Source organism: Pipistrellus kuhlii, unplaced genomic scaffold, assembly GCF_014108245.1.
Source record: "Pipistrellus kuhlii isolate mPipKuh1 unplaced genomic scaffold, mPipKuh1.p scaffold_m20_p_3, whole genome shotgun sequence".
Lineage (NCBI taxonomy): Eukaryota > Metazoa > Chordata > Mammalia > Chiroptera > Vespertilionidae > Pipistrellus > Pipistrellus kuhlii.
In genome coordinates this window covers 92,641,212-92,659,138 of record NW_023425529.1, presented here as the reverse complement: position 1 = coordinate 92,659,138, position 17,927 = coordinate 92,641,212, and the positions used below count along the sequence as shown (strand labels likewise).

The following is a 17,927-nucleotide window of genomic DNA, read 5'->3' as shown; positions in this document are numbered from 1 at the left end:
CCCCCTACCGGGGATGTGCCCGCAACCAATGTACATGCCCCAGACCGGAATCGAACCCAGGACCTTTCAGTCCGCAGACCGATGCTCTACCACTGAGCCAAACTGGCCTCGGCAGCCCTTCATTTCTTAATGATTTTCTGGACTACTACTGTCGTATGCCTAGTTTTCACATATAAATGGTTTTTTCTTGATTAGTCATTTTGTCTTTCTGCACGTGTATTTTGCTTTGTTCTAAGGGGATGTCCGGATATGGTAGGACAGGTGTCATTTTTCCCCCTCTCTGTTCATCCTCCAATTCTCCAGAAGAGTCTTGGATGTATTTGCTTTTTATTCTTTCATATAAATCTTCTGTTTGTCAAGTTGACTTATAGGGAATCTTTAATGAAGAATGGACATTACTATATCAGCTCTATCCATAAATGTGGTATTTTCTAAACTAATTTAGATCTAATTAATTGTCTTCCAATAAAGGAACAACTTTTTATTTAGTGCCTTATATTTTTGTTGCTATTATATCTTTTTTAAACCTGACTTTTCAGGTTGTTCCTGGCATTGAGAAATGCATGCAGTTGGTATTTCTATATTGGTTCTTACTGATTTTCATAATTTGTCTTTAGTCATTTTAGTTTTCTATGGACAATTATATCTTCTGTAAATAATGACAATTTTGCTTCTTTAGAATCTTCACAATTTGTATTTCTTGTACAATGTTGAATACTGAAGACATTTTTTCTAGCTTGTCATTAGGAATAGTGTTTGTTAATAGGTTTTTGAGCTATCCTTTATCAGAATTGCTATAGGTTTTTAAAAACATGAATGAGCATTGCATATTATTAAATGTATTTATGCTTAATCTGATAATGTGATACATTGCTTTTATAAATTTTTCCAACATTAAAATTACCCTTTATTTCTGAATTAAACACAACTTGATGACCATGTATCATGGCACCTTATGAACTGCTAATGTGTTTTGTATCCGTTATACCAGCTTCACAGATAACTCTCCAGCTTGTCTTCTTTTTTGTTTGAATAAGATTAGATAGTTTTTGCTTTTTTTTGTTTTGGCAGGTTGACTCGCTTTCACCTAGAAATCAACTGAGCTGGTATTTTTCGGGGGAGGGAAGAAGGGGTTTAAACTTTTTGGAGTCATTTAAACTAACTAAAAATTAAGGAAGTATCAGTTTTTCCTCCAAAAAACAAGTCACATGTTTTTTAGGAATGTGTCTGTTTCTTGAAGGCTGTTTTAATTTTACTTTTTTCTTCACATTTATAATTACAATTTTATTACTTAGATCACTTTAGATTGCAGTTTTAATGTAAAATGTATATTCATTAGTAAAAATAGTTCAAATAGTGCATAAAATTAAAACTCAAAAAAATCCCATCACTTTACATTTTTCTTGTTATCTCTTTAATCATACACAGAGTTATATAATACCTTTCTTCCCCTGAATATGGACATTCAATACTTAATTCATTATGTTTTAATTTTTTTTCTGAAAGGCAAAAAATTAGAAGTAAGCCAAATCATTTGTAGTTTCCCCTTTTGAACCTTGTTATATTAATGTTTTTATGTTACCCCACTGTTACGGCATACTAATTAGACTTTAATAAAAAATAACATCATTATGTTTATTTAAATTATTATGAGCTTTTCTTATGTCAGCAATTGGTGTTAGAAATTTTGATTTTTAATGTAAAAAATTAGGGGAATAATTCAATAAATTTATTTGCCCTGTTTTAAGTAATGTTTCAGCAAATATTCCGTTAGTAAACATTCTTTTTAAAAAAATATATATTTTATTGATTTTTTACAGAGAGGAAGGGAGAGAGTTAGAGAGTTAGAAACATCAATGAGGGAAAATCATTGATCAGCTGCCTCCTGTACACCCCCTACTGGGAATGTGCCCACAACCAAGGTACATGCCCTTGACCTTTCAGTCCACAGGCTGATTCTCTATCAACTAGGCCAAACCAGTTAGGGCAAGTAAACAATCTTAAGTCAGTTTCCTTTTCAATTAATCTTTCAACTGTTGTCTTGTTTCACTAAAGGCCATTCTTCACAGCTAATGTTCATGAATCAGGCAGACATTAGAAGAGTGAATAGGTCAGAGAGAGAGACAAAGGGTAATGAGCATAACAGTTGAAACTTTAGGAATGATTTTATTTTTTTTCATAATTTTTTTTTTCATACAAGATTTCTGTTGGCTTATAAAAAGTACATTTAAAATGAAATAATTATTTAAAACTTGCAAAAGGCCATTAGAATTAAACAAGAGTAGCAAGTCAAGACTAGAGAAAAAGAGCAATCTACACTATCAGTTGAGACAAATCAGCTAGATCATATTTTCTCAATTTAAGTTAAAACAACCGCAAATCTTTTGCTAAGCTTCAATTAGGAGACAATGAATGGAATCCTCAATTTCATGACCATAGATGATGCTTGAACAGATTTTTTACATTCTTTAACCCTCAGTATACTACAGGGCTTATTTTTAGTTTCTTTTTTTAATAGTTCTAACTATTTTAATTTTTTTTTTTGTTTTCCCCCATGACTGTTCTTTCTTGGAGCCTTTGGTACAAAAAGAGCATTTACTATCTTTCAATTGCCTTATGGATATATCAGATTCTTCCATAAGTCTAAAATACATTATGGATCTTAATGATCTGATTTCTCCTGGATCTTGAAATATTTGGCTGTTTTATTATGTCAGGAATATTTCACAATTACTCATCAATTCTCAGCTATAATTTTTAAAAAGTCTAAAATAATAAGAAGTAAGAGAATGATGAAATAATCTAAAAGGATGATTTTAGTAAACTCAGTCACTACCATTAAATAAACAGCTATTGGTTACTTTCAGCTTTTGAACTACATTTTTCAAAGTATGGCATGACCTTTCAAGAAGCTATAAAAGGAAGTCTGGAGATGATATCTTTTAGTGTCTTTTTTTTTAAAGTTTCATTGAATTCCATCCTATGGAATTCAGAATTTTTCATTTTCTGCTCAGAGTAAAAGAACTTTGCAGAATAATATATTTCACTGAGAGAAAAATAAATCAGAAAATGAATGTAAAGCGATAACAGCACTGTGGGCTCTTTAATGATGGTGACAATGATAGTATAAGTGAAATCTGAGTTCTACCTGATTGTACCCTAAATTATCACTAAGAATTCATAAGCAAACAGTGTATTTCCAAAGCAAAAAGAAAATATGGCATTGTCATAGCACATGGAAACTTCATTCAATACTTGGTGACAAGAATTTGGACTATCACATTTTATTTATTTATTTACTTACTTAACTTATTTTCATTTTTTAAATCCTTACTCGAGGATATAGTCCCCCCCCTCCCCGTCCCCCGCAATTGATTTTTAGACAGCGTAGAAGGGAGGGTAGCGGACACACACACACACACACACACACACACACACTGATTGGTTGCTTCCAACACAAGCCTGGACCATGGCTGGGGATTGAACCTGCAACCCAGGTATGTGCAGTTGACTGAGGATTGAACCTGTGACACTCTGATGCGCAGGCCAACACTCTAGTAACCATTGAGTCATGCAGGTCAGGGCTGGACCGTCATATTTTGCTAAAGGATGTTGACAGTGCTTATTTATTTTTTATATTTACGCAACAAAATGTACTTACTACTGTTTATAATTGGATTAGTTCTTATAGCAGTATGTACAGTGGTTAGAAGGAAACATTAGATAGAAATGAAAAAATTGGTTGAATTGATCCTTTTCATTGGTATTTATATATCTTAATAAATATGTTATCGAATTTATGGACCCAAGAACTTAACTGTCCTTCATGAAAATTGTAAGCTATCTAAGTTTTCAAAAGGGTAATGCATGTTGATGATGCATGAGCAAAAAGAACCAGCAATCAGAACCTATTAGAGATAAGTATAATTAATCCTCATATTTTGCAGATTCCATATTTGCAAATTTGCCCCATTGCTAAAATCTATTTGTAATTCCAAAATCAGAGCTGGAAGCACTTTCACCATCATTCACAGGCAGGTACATACAGAGTGATGAATAATAAGAATCGTTTGGCTCACTTGTTCCCTCCTGAGGTCTAATAAGGCAATTTCATTTTTGCTGCCCTGCCTTCCTGTTTCAGTCCTTATACTGCAAACAAGTGTCCTTTCATGGTCTCCAGTGATACATTATTTTTGTATGAAATGGGCCATTCCCTATTTTTGTCATAAGATATTGAAGTTTTTCTTATGCAGTGACTGAATGATTTCACTTTTTAAAATGCCTGTCCGCATTTTGCTGAAGGCTGTTCCAGAAAAAAAGGAGGCTGTGATGTGAACAGATGCAGACAAGCTTTATTCATGAATGAATTACAGCATTGCTGGCTATGAGTTTATTGTTTATGAATCAACAATGTATATTAAATGAGTGACTATAAACAAACACAAAACAAGGTGATGATTTGTTTACCTGTACCTTGTGAAAAATAGAAGGAACTCTTAACCCTGTATTCACTAATTCAGAATATGCAACAATTTTATAGATATATACATACCACAAATAATAAGAATGGAGTTTTTACAGGATGATTATGTTCAGTTACATTAAAAGAATGTTGTCCGTTTTCAGTATACAGCAAGTTCACGAAAAATATTGTTTCATAAAATTATCCTATGGTATATTGGTTGTGGTACCTGATTTTACTGAAAATTGCAGAATCTACTGGTGACATACTGGTAAACTGTATGGCCCCTAACTGTTTCAAGGCCAGAAACATATCGAATAAAAATTAGGTTTGCTATGTTTAAATTCTTATTAAAAATTATCTATGGAAGTTCTCTTAATTTTCCCTTCATTCTTAAGTAAATTTTCAAAAAATAACTTAAAAATTTTTTTTTTTAATTTTGTAGGCTTATTTAACCCAGAAAATAACCATTTTTTCTTTGTAGTCTGTGGATTAATGAAAGCTGAAGGCACAAGGAAATAATTAACTGGCAGCAGTTTACCTGATGCTTAGAAGTCATGAGCTAGTGGTAGTATTTGGTGGTCCAGATGAGTCTGGAATACTTTCTGACGTAGATCTTCCAGCGTTTTTCTTTTTTGAGTTATCCACAAACTGACGAAAGTACTCTCTTAGGAAGGTTCCAGAGTTCTGCATTTGTAGGTTAGGCCAGTCTATTTGTTGAAGAAACCAGAAAAGCAAGTTACAGATTAGGTCTCTAGACCTTTAGCATTTCTAGGTTTATTACATATTAACAGAATGCCAGAAATGGTGGTTTGTGCGCAAACCTTTTTAAGAGTGAATGTATACATAATTCAAAGACTCTTTATTTGTAACTATTAATGAGAGATGCCTGTTTTTACAAAATAACCTGGAAATCTATGTTTGCTGCTTATGATGGCCTTTATTGTATTTTCTGTTCGTTTCTTACTCTTCCCCATTGGACAAAGCTTAAAAGCATGAATGGTACATTATTTATGTTGGTTTTTTTTTTTTTTTTACTCTAAGCCTAGTGCTTGACACTAAGAATTCTGAGTATCATTGAATGGTCATCTAGTGAATTTGTGATGAAAAAACTGATACACAGATTATATACCTAGATTATAATTAACCCTTTGCACTCCGAACCATTCTGGACATTGGCTACCAGCTACTCGACGCTACTTTGCGGCGGACACGTGCGTTGAATTAACTCAATTCCACGTAATCACTAATTAACTGCAATGTCCCCCCTGAGAGGGGACGTCCGAGTGATATGCTAGAATTCCGATGTCCCCTGAGAGGGGACAGCGGAGTGCAAAGGGTTAAGTAGGAAGGCCTCAACATCTTCCTCAGACTCCTCTGTATACCCTATTGCTTTAAAAAAAAATTATAAAATGTTAAGGAATGTCTGTGAAGTTCTCCCCACAATTTTTTTTATGAGGGAAAGTTTATTTTTTATTAATCCTCACCCAAAGATATTTTCCCATTGATTTTTAGAGAGAATGGAAGGGAGGGATGAGGAGAGACACAGAGAGAGAAATATCAGTGTGATAGAGACACATCAATTAGTTGCCTCCCAGGTCGAGCCTGCAACTGAGGTACATTCCCTTGACCAGAATCAAACCCGGGACCCTTCCGTCCACAGGCCAATACTATATCCACTGAGGCAAACTGGATAGGGTCCACATTCTTTTTTTTTTTTTTTTTTTTTTTTTTTTTTTTTCTTTTTTTTTCTTAATGTTTTTATTGATTTTAGAAAGCAATGAAGGGAGAGAGAGAGAGAGAAATATCAATGAGAGAGAATCATTGATTGACTGCCTCCTGAGGCTTGAGCCTACAAACTGGTAGGAATCAAACTGGTGACCTCTTGGTTCCTGAGTTGATGCTAAACCACTGAGCAGCACCAGCTGGGCTCACCACATCATCTTAATATATAAAAAGCCAGGGGCTGTCATGAACCAGACGACAGTTGAACAGCAGGCTGCACGGGGTGACCAGGCCTGCACGGGGGGGCAATTGAGGGTGACCAGGTTGGCAGGGAGGTGAGGGGAAAAACAGTTGGGGGCCATCAGGTTGGTATGGGGAGGGGACAGGTAGGGGCCAACAGGCAGAGATGGTTAGGGGCGATCTGGCAGGCAGGCAGGTGAGCAGTTAGGAGCCAGTGGTCCTGGATTGTGAGAGGGATGTCTAATTGCCGATTTAGGCTCAATTGGCCCTAATCAGGGTGGGCCAGCTGTACCCCTTCTGTGCACAAATTCATGCACAGGGCATCTAGTTCTTAAGTATGCTGATTAAGCTAGTGATCACTCTACATTTTGTTGTTGTTAATCCTCACCCGAGGATATTTTTTCATTGATTTTTAGAGAGAGTGGAAAGGAGTGGGAGAGACACAAACATTGATGCGAGAGAGACACAATGATTGGTTGCCTCCTGCATATGCCCTGACCAGGATTAGGGATCAAGTCTGCAACCAAGGTATCTTACCTTTGACCAGAATCAAATCCAGGACCCTTCAGTCCACATGCTGACACTTTTTCCACTGAATAAAACCGGCCAGGGCTCATTCTCCATTTTTTAAAACATATACCTTTTTTTTTTTTTTTTTTTTTTTTTTTTTTTTAAATGGATTTCAGAGAGGATGGGAGAGAGAGAAACATCAATGATGAGAGAGAATCATTGATCGGCTGTCTCCTGCAGGCTTCTTACTGGTTATATACCCTGACCGGGAAACCATGATCTCTTGGTTCATAGGTCCGTGCTCAGCCACAGCACACCTGCTGGGCTCATTCTCCCTTTTTAATAAATTCTTTAAAAGTGTGTAGTAAGTACACATTTTATATTTTCATTCTAACAGGTCTTTTGACTGCAGAAAAATGTTCATATTATTTTCATTTGAAAAAAAAATTCCACAAAGACACTGAACTAGCTAATCTTCTTAAAAAATAAACATTGGTTCCTTTTTGTGATTTATTTAGATCAAGTTATATTTTAGAAAGTTTAATTCAAAGGCTCCACATTTTTACTGCAATGTTTGAATTGATTAATTTTAGATTGAACTCAGCTAGATTTTGAGTAATAGTTGGGAACCTTTAGTAAAGGAAAAACTTATAAAACTATATGTATAGCTATTTGACTCTTGTTAATATGTTTCTGGTCATTGTTTTGTAAAACTTCTTTTCTCTTAGCTTGATAAAGATGACATGGTTTACATGGAAGCATATGACAAGTTGCTGGAGTCCTGGCTGACTTTGGTCCAAGATGACAAACATTTCCATAAAGGCTTTTTTACCCAGCATGCAGTTCAAGTCTTCAATTCCTATATTCAATGCCACCTGGCTGCTCCAGATGGCACAAGGAATTTGGTAAGTTTTAAGCCAGATCGTGATTAAAAATCTGTTTCAGTATAGGCTCTATTTTGTTGGTTTTTACCCTCTTGTACATTGTGTAATGCTAGAAATTTGGACTGAATTCTTCAGAATATTTGCTGAGAACATTAGAGAACTATAGTGGTCCCTTGTCTAAATGCACCATATTTTGTGGTATGTGGCTAGTAGTTTAACTTCCTTTCTCTTCAGTTTTCAGTTACCCATCTTTGTCTTCCTTGTTTTCAAGTGGTATTTATAACTTTGTGTTTACACAGATTGTAGATCTTAAAGATGTCAGATCTTCTTAATGACAGAAGTTAAATTCTATGGTGTGGGAGGTGGGTTGTGAGTGGGCAGTTAACTGTGTTTACATATGTGTTCTATGGATTTATATCCTTCGCTTCATTCTCCTCTGTGTTTGCCCCCTCCTCCTCATTGAGTGACTGTAAGGCTGTCAGCACAGTTAGATAGGGGTCTGTAGACAGCTACACTGAAAGTTAGCTTTGGCTAGCTCCCCTTCTTACGTGAAATTAGGAAGTTATTTCATAATGCAACAGAAGTGCGTGGCTTATGGATGAGGACATACAGCTCATTACTCATTATTTCTCTCATTGAAAACAGACTGCCAATGGTGTGGCCTCTCGTGAAGAAGAAGAAATAAGTGAACTTCAAGAGGATGACCGAGACCAGTTTTCAGATCAACTAGCCAGTGTAGGAATGCTAGGAAGAGTTGCCGCAGAGCACTGTATACCTCTTCTGACAAGGTACACACAGGCCAGAGAACCTATGGAGCAATACTCTGTACTTACACCTCCTTGGAGAGCACTTTATACACCCCTTCCCCATATGCACACTGGAGCAAATGGACAGAAACACACTTGTAGTTGCAGTCATTGGCTTGTACATTAGAGCCAGGTACTACAGCATAGATGGCAGAGAGATTATGGAAACATGGTCTAAGACATGATTTGACCATGTCAATAAAAACTCGGGATATCTAGTTTTCAAATGCCTGTTTTAAACCTTGATTATTTTTAAAGCCCTGTTTTAATTCTGTGTGGGTTTTTTTTAAAAATATTTTTACTTGACTTTTTACAGAGAGGAACGGAGAGAGATAGAGAGTTAGAAACATCGATGAGAGAAAAACATCGATCATATGCCTCCTGCGCACCCCCTACTGGGGATGTGTCCATAACCAAGGTACATGCCCTTTACCAGAATTGAACCTGGGACCCTTCAGTCCACAGGCCGTCTATCCACTGAGCCAAACCGCTTAGGTCTTTAATTCTGTTATAAATGATAAATCACAGTTCTGTAGTGTTGTGAGAACAGTTGTGTATAATAATAATAATTTTGTATATATATTTTTGTGCAACATTTTAATTTATGTTAATATATGGAAATTATGTTATTCTAGGTCTTTGCTTATTAAACTTTATGAAACTATTATTTTTTCTTCTTTTAGTTTATTAGAAGAAAGAGTAACAAGGCTCCATGGTCAGTTACAGCGACATCAGCAGCAGTTACTTGCTTCACCTGGTTCAAGCACCATTGACAGCAAAATACTTGATGAGCTATATGAAGATATTCACTGGCTTATTTTAGTTACAGGTTGGTTGGTTATTTCTTTTTAAAAATGTAATTGCCAGCTGAGCAGTTTAAGCCTTAAAAATAAATTTTATGTATTTAAAATAATAGTCCATACATAGTATTGGATGAAATTTGTCAACAACTGTTATGTTACAGCTACAGATGCATTAAAAAATATATATATATATATACATATATATTGGCTAACATGTATTCAGTGCCAATTGCATACCAAATATTTTATGTAGAGCTCATTGTAACCCACAGAATTGGTACTATTTTTAGGTATTATTATTATTGTCATTATTATTATCCTCTTATAAATGAAGAATCTGAGACTTAAAGAGTTGTAAGGAACTAGCCCATGGTTAGACTGCTATTAATTTTTGGTGCCAGTATGAAAATCTAAGCAGTCTGACTTTTAGAGTCTTCTTCTTTAACCATACTGTTAGTGTTTCTGTATTTTAAATAATCAGGGAAAATCTTAATTTTTAAAAGGCTATTGAGTTTTGATATAGATAATAGTAGCATTCTTACTAACTTTACAGAATATATTACTGAAAATTATTAAAAGGTAGTAAATTAAAAGGCCTACATGTCAGTATAGTGATAAAATTGTTGAATAAAACACTTGTCCTTTGGTTTTTCCTGTGTGTTTTTTTTTTTGTGTTAATTATCTAGAAATAGAAAGTTTTTTCTCATCAAACTTGATATAACATATTACATTTATAATTTACATTTACATCAATTTATATGATGTATGTAAATCAAATAAAACAAAACATTTATAGTGCAATTTGATAAATGTAGATTTGTTAAGTGTTCATTTTTAATTTTTTTTAAACTGAAGGCTACCTCTTAGCTGATGATACTCAGGGAGAGACTCCGCTAATACCTCCAGAAATAATGGAATATTCCATTAAGCATTCATCTGAAGTTGACATTAATACAACACTTCAAATTTTGGGATCTCCAGGAGAAAAGGCTTCTTCCATCCCAGGGTACAACAGAACAGATTCTGTGATTAGGTAATATGAACTCTATAGCTGTGCTCTTGTAATTTATACTGTTTATTAAGTTCTGAGTTGATGGGTAGATGACTCAAGTGATAGATACCTTATAAATCTGATATATGAAAGAAGATAAAACTTGGAGAAGCCTTGATATAAACAAGGACGGCAAGTACTCAGTATGTTTAAGCATTGCCACTCTGGTGAGACTGACCGCCATACCCCGTACTGAGGAGAACAATCATAGAGTTATTCTGAATTCAGGGAGACTTTGAGGGGACATGTGCTCTAATGCACTGTGATTATGTTCATCAGAAAGCAGTATTGATACAGGGACAGGCACACTAAATGCAAGAAACAGAATATGAGATTATTAGAGATCCAATGAAGGTTAAGTATTTATTGTTCATAAAGTAAAACTATACATTAGTGTCTTTCTTAAGGAAAACGGGTTGTTATCTTACAAAATAGAAATATTTACCCTGAATATGTAAAATTTGAAAGCCCTGCCAGTGAAGGTAAAAGACTATGTGCCTCAAATGAAAGGATTCACTTTGATCTTTCTAATAACGTGTTTCCCCGAAAATAAGACATCCTCCGAAAATAAGACCTAGCACATGGAAAGATAAGACATCCCCTGAAAATAAGACCTAGCGCAACTTTGGGAGAAAAAAATTAATATAAGACACTGTCTTATTTCGGGGAAACGGTAATAATGGCAACTTTTTCATTACTTCTTTTTTTATTGTAATATATATATATATATATTTTATTGATTTTTTACAGAGAGGAAGGGAGAGCAATAGAGAGTTAGAAACATCGATGAGAGAGAAACATCAATCAGCTGCCTCCTGCACACCCACCTATGGGCATGTGCCCGCAACCAAAGTACATGCTCTTGATCAGAATTGAATCTGGGACCTTTCAGTCTGCAGGCCAATGCTCTATCTACTCGGCTTCATTACTTCTTAATGGTGACATTAAGGAGGTATAAGTCTGAACTACATGTCTTCCAAAAAGTGAATTTGTAAACAGCATTATAAATTTCAGTGTATTTATTTGAATTTGAGTTTCAGGCAGAAATGTCGTTAATGAAATAACAGTTGCAAAATCAGTAACTCACACAGGGTGCTGTCCCCCTTACTCTTTTTACTTAACGCCCAAATAAATGGATATCATTTAAGTTTGTGCAGTAGAAAATATGATCTTTAAAAAATTGAACTCATAAGCTAATGCCAAGGAAATGTTTGGGAATTTATTCCTTTATTGTTATATTCTCTTCTTCAAAATAAAATATTAAGGCTCTATTGAAAAAGTTTTCTCTGTTTCTTTTAGGATGATAAGTGTCTGAAAATCATTGCTTTTGCTTTGATTTGATTCCTGGTGAATGGAAATTCAAAGGCAGTTCATTTCAGCATGCGGTCACATGATATTTTTTGCCTGAGCAGTACTATCACATTTTTTGTCTGGGCAATACCATCAGGAATGCTTTCCTTGTATTTTTAGTGCTTTTTCAATTTTTGGCAGTTCCAGGTATCACTATGGAAGCAAAACATTTTGGTATCTGAGAGCATAAACTATGGAGGGAGAAGGTGAGAGATGGAACAACCACTAAAAAAAATTGTCTTTTTTTTTTTTATCCAGAAAATTAATATGAAATTGAATGATATATAGGAGAAATATTCCTTATTTGATTGAAAAACTAATTTACACTTCTTGACATTATTTGACTAATAGTTGAATACCTCCAATATATCAGGCACTATTCAAGGCATTTGGGATGCATTCATGAGCAAAACAGACAAATTGCTTCCCTTTTGAAGCTCCTTGTAGGGGAGAGACAGTTAATTATGTCGTATGTTAGGAGACCATAATCGCTGTGGTAAGAAGCTGATCAAGGTCGGGGATCAAGAGTGCAGACTCAGGGACTGTTTGTCTTTTAATAGTGAGTTAATGTTGGCTTTCTTTAGAAGGTGTCTCGTGAGCCAAGGCTTAGGGTTGGTGAGGGGCCAGGGAGGCCGGGAAGAACATTGCACAGTGAACAGCAGATGCTGAGTCCCACCACAGGCAATCATCAGAACAGCTGGAACCACTACTTTGGATGGAGCAGAGTGAGAAAGAATTGTAGCAGATGGAGTTAGAGGGAAAAATAAAGGGGATCAGTAGTCTTTGAGCCTCTGTGGTTTCTGATCTGACTGGAATGGGTGCTCTTGTAGGGTTTTGAGCAGAAGAGGTGACTGTGCTGCATTGAGGGTAAACTACCTCAGGCAGAGGTGAGAGCAGGAGATCAGTGAAGATGCTAGTTGCTGTCATCCAGAGAAAAATGATATTCCAGACCAGAGTGATAATAGACGTTGTGAGAAGTTAAAGAATCTGATATATGAAAGAAGATAAAACTTGGAGAAGCCTTGATATAAACAAGGACGGCAAGTACTTAGTGTGTTTAAGCATTGCCACTCTGGTGAGATTAACCGCCATACCCCGTACTGAGGAGAACAATCACATAGTTATTCTGAATTCAGGGAGACTTTGACTCACTGTACTGATTTCTGGTTTATGAATTGAGAACGTATTCCCATATTTCCCATAATACCAAGACTGGGTTATTTAGGACACTGTCTGAAATGTAAAATATGTTCAGATAGCACGCTGAAGAAACTGTAGTAGGACCAGGGCATCAATCTTGGGATAGCAACAACTAAAACAACATTGTAATGTTTTCAGTTGTTTTATCTTTGAGAATGTGATAGAAGGGTGATAGAGTTAAGGTTGGAGGACCAAGGGAAGGGCTCCTCAAAAGAAGTGGCATTTAAACTTGACAGTTGGAGGATGGATGGGAACTTGCAGCATAAAGAGGAAGGAGAATAGTATTCCAGGCATTGATAGCAGCCAAGCAAAGAGGCCAGAAGTGAGAAGAGGGGAGAGGTGTTTGAAGGTGGAGAATAGGGAGGGCCAATGAAGTTGGATTAAAAGGGTTGAAAGGGTTTGAAACAGGGAAGTGAGCTAATCAGATTGTTTTATTAGAAGATTGCAGCGTAGAAGCTGGATATAAAGGATGCTGGTAAGTTAGGAAGCATTTTCATTAGTGGAGTGAAGATGGAGAAAGGGCATATGGACAGCAGGTGTTTCAGGGGCAGCTCTTGAGAACTTTGGGGTTGATCAAGAGGGGTGAGGAGAGGCAGGAATGAGGACAGGCTCCGGAGCCCAGGGTTCATCTTCCTGTGGTACTCTTCTTGACCTTGCTCCCATTTTACAAAAAAAGGGCAAAATTCTTCATCCCAAGTCTTACTGTGATGGGTTGGCAGGTGTGTAGAAACCTACAGAGTTCCACATAGTGTGGTATTAGGATTGAGTGACTAGAATAATGGTAAACCAGTAATTTTATAAGTCAGGAGGATTCCAGTCCTTTGCTTTAAATAACACTGAAGAATGACTTAATAAACCTGTCAGTTATTATGTTATTAAAAATAGTTTTTGGTGATAAAGCTCTAGTGATTTTTGGCATATAACTTGCAGAAGTTCAGATAAATTAGGGCCCTGTTATTTTCAAAATGCCTTCAATTTCCTTACATGAATGAGTTTTCACAGTCTTTTTATCTATTAAAATGCAAAACAGGAGCCGAATTATATTCAACTCTGTCTCATTCTAGTAGTAAGAAATATTTTTAACAGGTACATAAATTTATTTTGAAAAATAAAACCCTGCTACATTAATTTCATTTAAACATTTATGTTTAATAACTTAAATGTGTATTTGATATTTTGTGCAATTGTGGACTACTAAGTATTGTAATAACACAGAAGACACTTTAAAAGTCTTACGATCATTGGAAATTATATAAAATTATATTTAGTAGCTAGACATTTGTTTCAGAGAAGCATATTGTGTGATTAATAAAATAAATAGAAAATTTATTATATTAGGATAATAATCTGCAGGGGAATGAAATAAAAAGTTAAGGAGTTAAAGAAACAATGTAAAGTGTCCAACTGTTAAAAACTTGTTTATTTTTCAAATGGATGGTGGTGAGTATGGTAATTAAATTCCAGTGCATAAATTTAAATGGCTACTCCAGCTATTTCAGATTCTATTAGGCTGAAAATTATAATATTTATTCTTTTTTTAAAAATTCTAGATGTCTTAATGAGATTTCTTTGTTTTAGAGAAGAACAGCTTCTTTAAAACATCAAATTCTATCTCACCAAAACTATTTATTGTTATAGGAAAATTTTAATGTATTGTGAAGTTGTCATGACATTATTGCACCCTAAAATAATTTTTTTAAAGTTTGAACACTGGTGGTGCAGGGAGTATATATAGTGAAAAAGAAGAAGTTCTAGGGACAGAATCTTAGAAACCAACTGTTTAAAAGAAGAAGGGCATCAGAGGAGAAGAGGAAATCATAACCTGAGGAAGAGTAAGAAACAAATTAGGGGAAATATGTAAAGTGTGGTACAAGGGAAGACATTTCAAAAGGGCAGAGTGGTCAGTAGTATCTAGTATTTCTGGGGCATCGAGCTGGATAAAGAACTGAAATGTCTGATTTCATCACAAAAATACAGTTCAGTTATCTTGAGAGTAGTAGGAAGTAATGGCCAGACTTCCTGTGATTAGGGTGAGATCAGAATATCCCTTTCTTAGCACTGATACCACAAAATGGTATAGTAATGGGTTCTTTCAATTAAATCTTTGCTTCTTTGCCGTTTAACTAAAGGCAAGTTAAATATATGTCATGTCTAGTTATATGTTCTGCTAATCCCATCCTGAAACAAATGCTTTTTTTATTTATCTGCACGTCATGCTGTGTTGTGAGTTATGTAGTATAGGAAAGGACATTGCATACACCATGTACATGATTTTTCTAGTAAGATTTTAATTTTATAATAACATTAAGAATCAAGTTTGATAGGAAATGAATAGGACTATCAGATTAAAAAAAATATATATATATATATATATGTATTTTATGATATTTTTACAGAGAGGAAGAGAGAGGGATAGAGAGTTAGAGACATTGATGAGAGAGAATCATCGAACAGCTGCTTCCTGCATACCCCCCACTGGGGATGTGCCCGCAACCAAGGTACATGCCCTTGACCAGAATCGAACCCAGGACCCTTCAGTCCGCAGGCCGATGCTCTATCCACTGAGCCAAACTGGTTTCGGCCAGATTTTTTTTTAATCCTCATCCAAGGATATGCATGTTTGTGTTTGTAAGAGAGGGGGGAGGGAATGGGAGGAGGAGAGAAACAAAGGGGGGGAGGAGAGGAGAGAGGAGAGAGAGACAGACAGACAGACAGACATTGGTTGGTTGTCTCCCTTAAGCGTATCTACTGGGGATCAGACCTGCAACCTAGGTATGTGCCCTGATCAGGAATCGAACTTGCAGTCTTTTTGATGAACAGGATGACACTCCAACCAATTGAGCCATCTGGCTGGGGCAGGACTAACAGATTTAAAGACAGGACTCAATATTCAAAACATTCTGGATAAGCCTATTATCAGACCTGCACCATAAAATGATCAATGTTAATCATGACACTGTTAAGTAATGATGATGTGCCGAAAATGTTAGCATTTACTCTGAAATTTTATTTTATTATTTTATTTTATTTTATTGTATTGTATATGTTTTTATTGACTTGAGAGGGAAAGGGAAAGAAAAATATTCTTTTGAGAGAGAAACATTGATCAGTTGCCTACTGACTGGCAACCGAAACTTAGGCATGTGCCCTAATGGGGAATCGAACTGGCAACCTTTTAGTATACAGGACAATGCTCAACCAATTGAGTCACACTGGCCAAGGCTACTTTGAACTTTTAATTTTATGTATTTCTCCATTTTGAATCTGAAAAATTTCTGAATATAGTAATGCAGGTACAACTCGTCTCCATTTCTTTGTCTTGATTGCTGCTTTCTGAAAGATCAGCAACAAAGTAGGACATTTGTCTACAGCCTTATTAATGAAAATTTCAAGTATAATCTGGCCTAAATCCAGAGAGTTGGGAAACAAAAAAAGGACTTTTATGAAAAAATTAACTAATAAACGAAGAATAATGACTTCTTTTTCTACCCATAGGCTGTTATCTGCCGTTCTCAGAGTTTCGGAAGTTGAGTCTCGAGCAATAAGAGCAGATCTCACTGATCTGCTAAGCCCTCAAATGGGCAAAGATATTGTTTGGTTTCTAAAACGCTGGGCAAAGACTTATCTCCTGGTGGATGAGAAGCTATATGATCAGGTCAGAATATAAAACTATTTAACTTCATCTTGATTTATGATTATGGCAATTATAGAAATGAGAACATTTTCTTGGAAATTTTATCATAAAAATGTGACTAAGAGCTGAACATTTTCCACATTGAAGAGAACTGCATTAATGGCATGCTATTTTAATAACTTTTCTTACAGCACATCCTTTAATTCAGTGTATCGATACTTTAACTAATATTAAATTATAGATTTCTGTTTGAGAATGGATAAACTTACGTTCTTTGAATTTGTGTAAATATCATGTTAGTGTGTTAATAACAACAATTAAAGTGAACAGGAAAATCACATTGGAAAAGAGCTCCAAACTTGTGAATGGAAAGAAAAGCCTGGACCCTTTGCCTTTCAAGGATATTGTGGTACATAAAAAGGCAAAGTCTGGGGTGAATGAGCAGCTATATTGAGATCAGACTTGCTTTTGTAACTTGGAATAAAAAAATAAAATAAAAATCACATTGGAAAACATTAAGTGGATTGAGGATGTCTCTTTTGGATTTACAGATATGAATTTATAAAATGATGTGAATTTTTATTTAGCACTTAATATTTAAATGCTGATTTCAGCTTGATTTTTCTTTGGATTTTTTTTTTTTAGCTGATCATTCTTTCTGACCTAAAATATTGGTTTCCTCTTTAAGATAAGTCTACCATTCAGTACAGCATTTGGAGCAGATACTGAGGGTTCTCAGTGGATTATTGGCTACCTCTTACAGAAAGTCATCAGCAATCTCTCGGTGTGGAGTAGTGAGCAGGACCTTGCAAGTGACACTGTGCAGCTTCTTGTCACTTTGGTGGAAAGAAGAGAAAGGTAAGCTGATTGTAAGAATCAGGCTATGTGTCTGTGTCTAATGAGCTTGCTTTTTAGTGTATACTTTGCAAATGACAAACAGTTGGTCCTCAGGTCTAGGTAGATCCTGCATTTTTGGAGCGGTGTGTTTTAAAACAGTGTCATGTTATTACAAGTGCAAAAAGGGTTTCCCTGTGTTACAAGTGAAGGTTGCATTGACTGTTCCAGGATTCGTTATGAAAGTATCTTATGAATACCATAAGTATTTAATTTAGTAATTTATTTATGCATTAAAGTTTTTAAAAACTTCACTATAAAATAGTTTCATTTGATTTTTTAGGTATCCTATTAGTATTATCCCATTATAAAGATGAGAAAAACTGATAATTTAGTAATTAGCTTTCTACAACAGATTCTGGAAATAT

The 17,927-nt window shown here is 35.3% G+C and overlaps 1 protein-coding gene across 9 annotated transcripts in view; it reads left to right on the top strand.

Annotated features, from left to right (window-relative positions):
- XPO4 (exportin 4) overlaps window positions 1-17,927 on the top strand; it is a 132,620-nt gene that overhangs the window by 93,094 nt on the left and 21,599 nt on the right. For all 9 annotated transcript variants that reach the window (XM_045588530.1, XM_045588528.1, XM_036454700.2 and 6 more), the window contains 6 exons: window positions 7,666-7,842; window positions 8,467-8,609; window positions 9,311-9,456; window positions 10,286-10,463; window positions 16,527-16,686; window positions 17,354-17,523. In XM_045588530.1, the coding sequence (XP_045444486.1) occupies window positions 7,666-7,842; window positions 8,467-8,609; window positions 9,311-9,456; window positions 10,286-10,463; window positions 16,527-16,686; window positions 17,354-17,523 (974 nt within the window). The remainder of the gene's footprint in view (window positions 1-7,665; window positions 7,843-8,466; window positions 8,610-9,310; window positions 9,457-10,285; window positions 10,464-16,526; window positions 16,687-17,353; window positions 17,524-17,927) is intronic.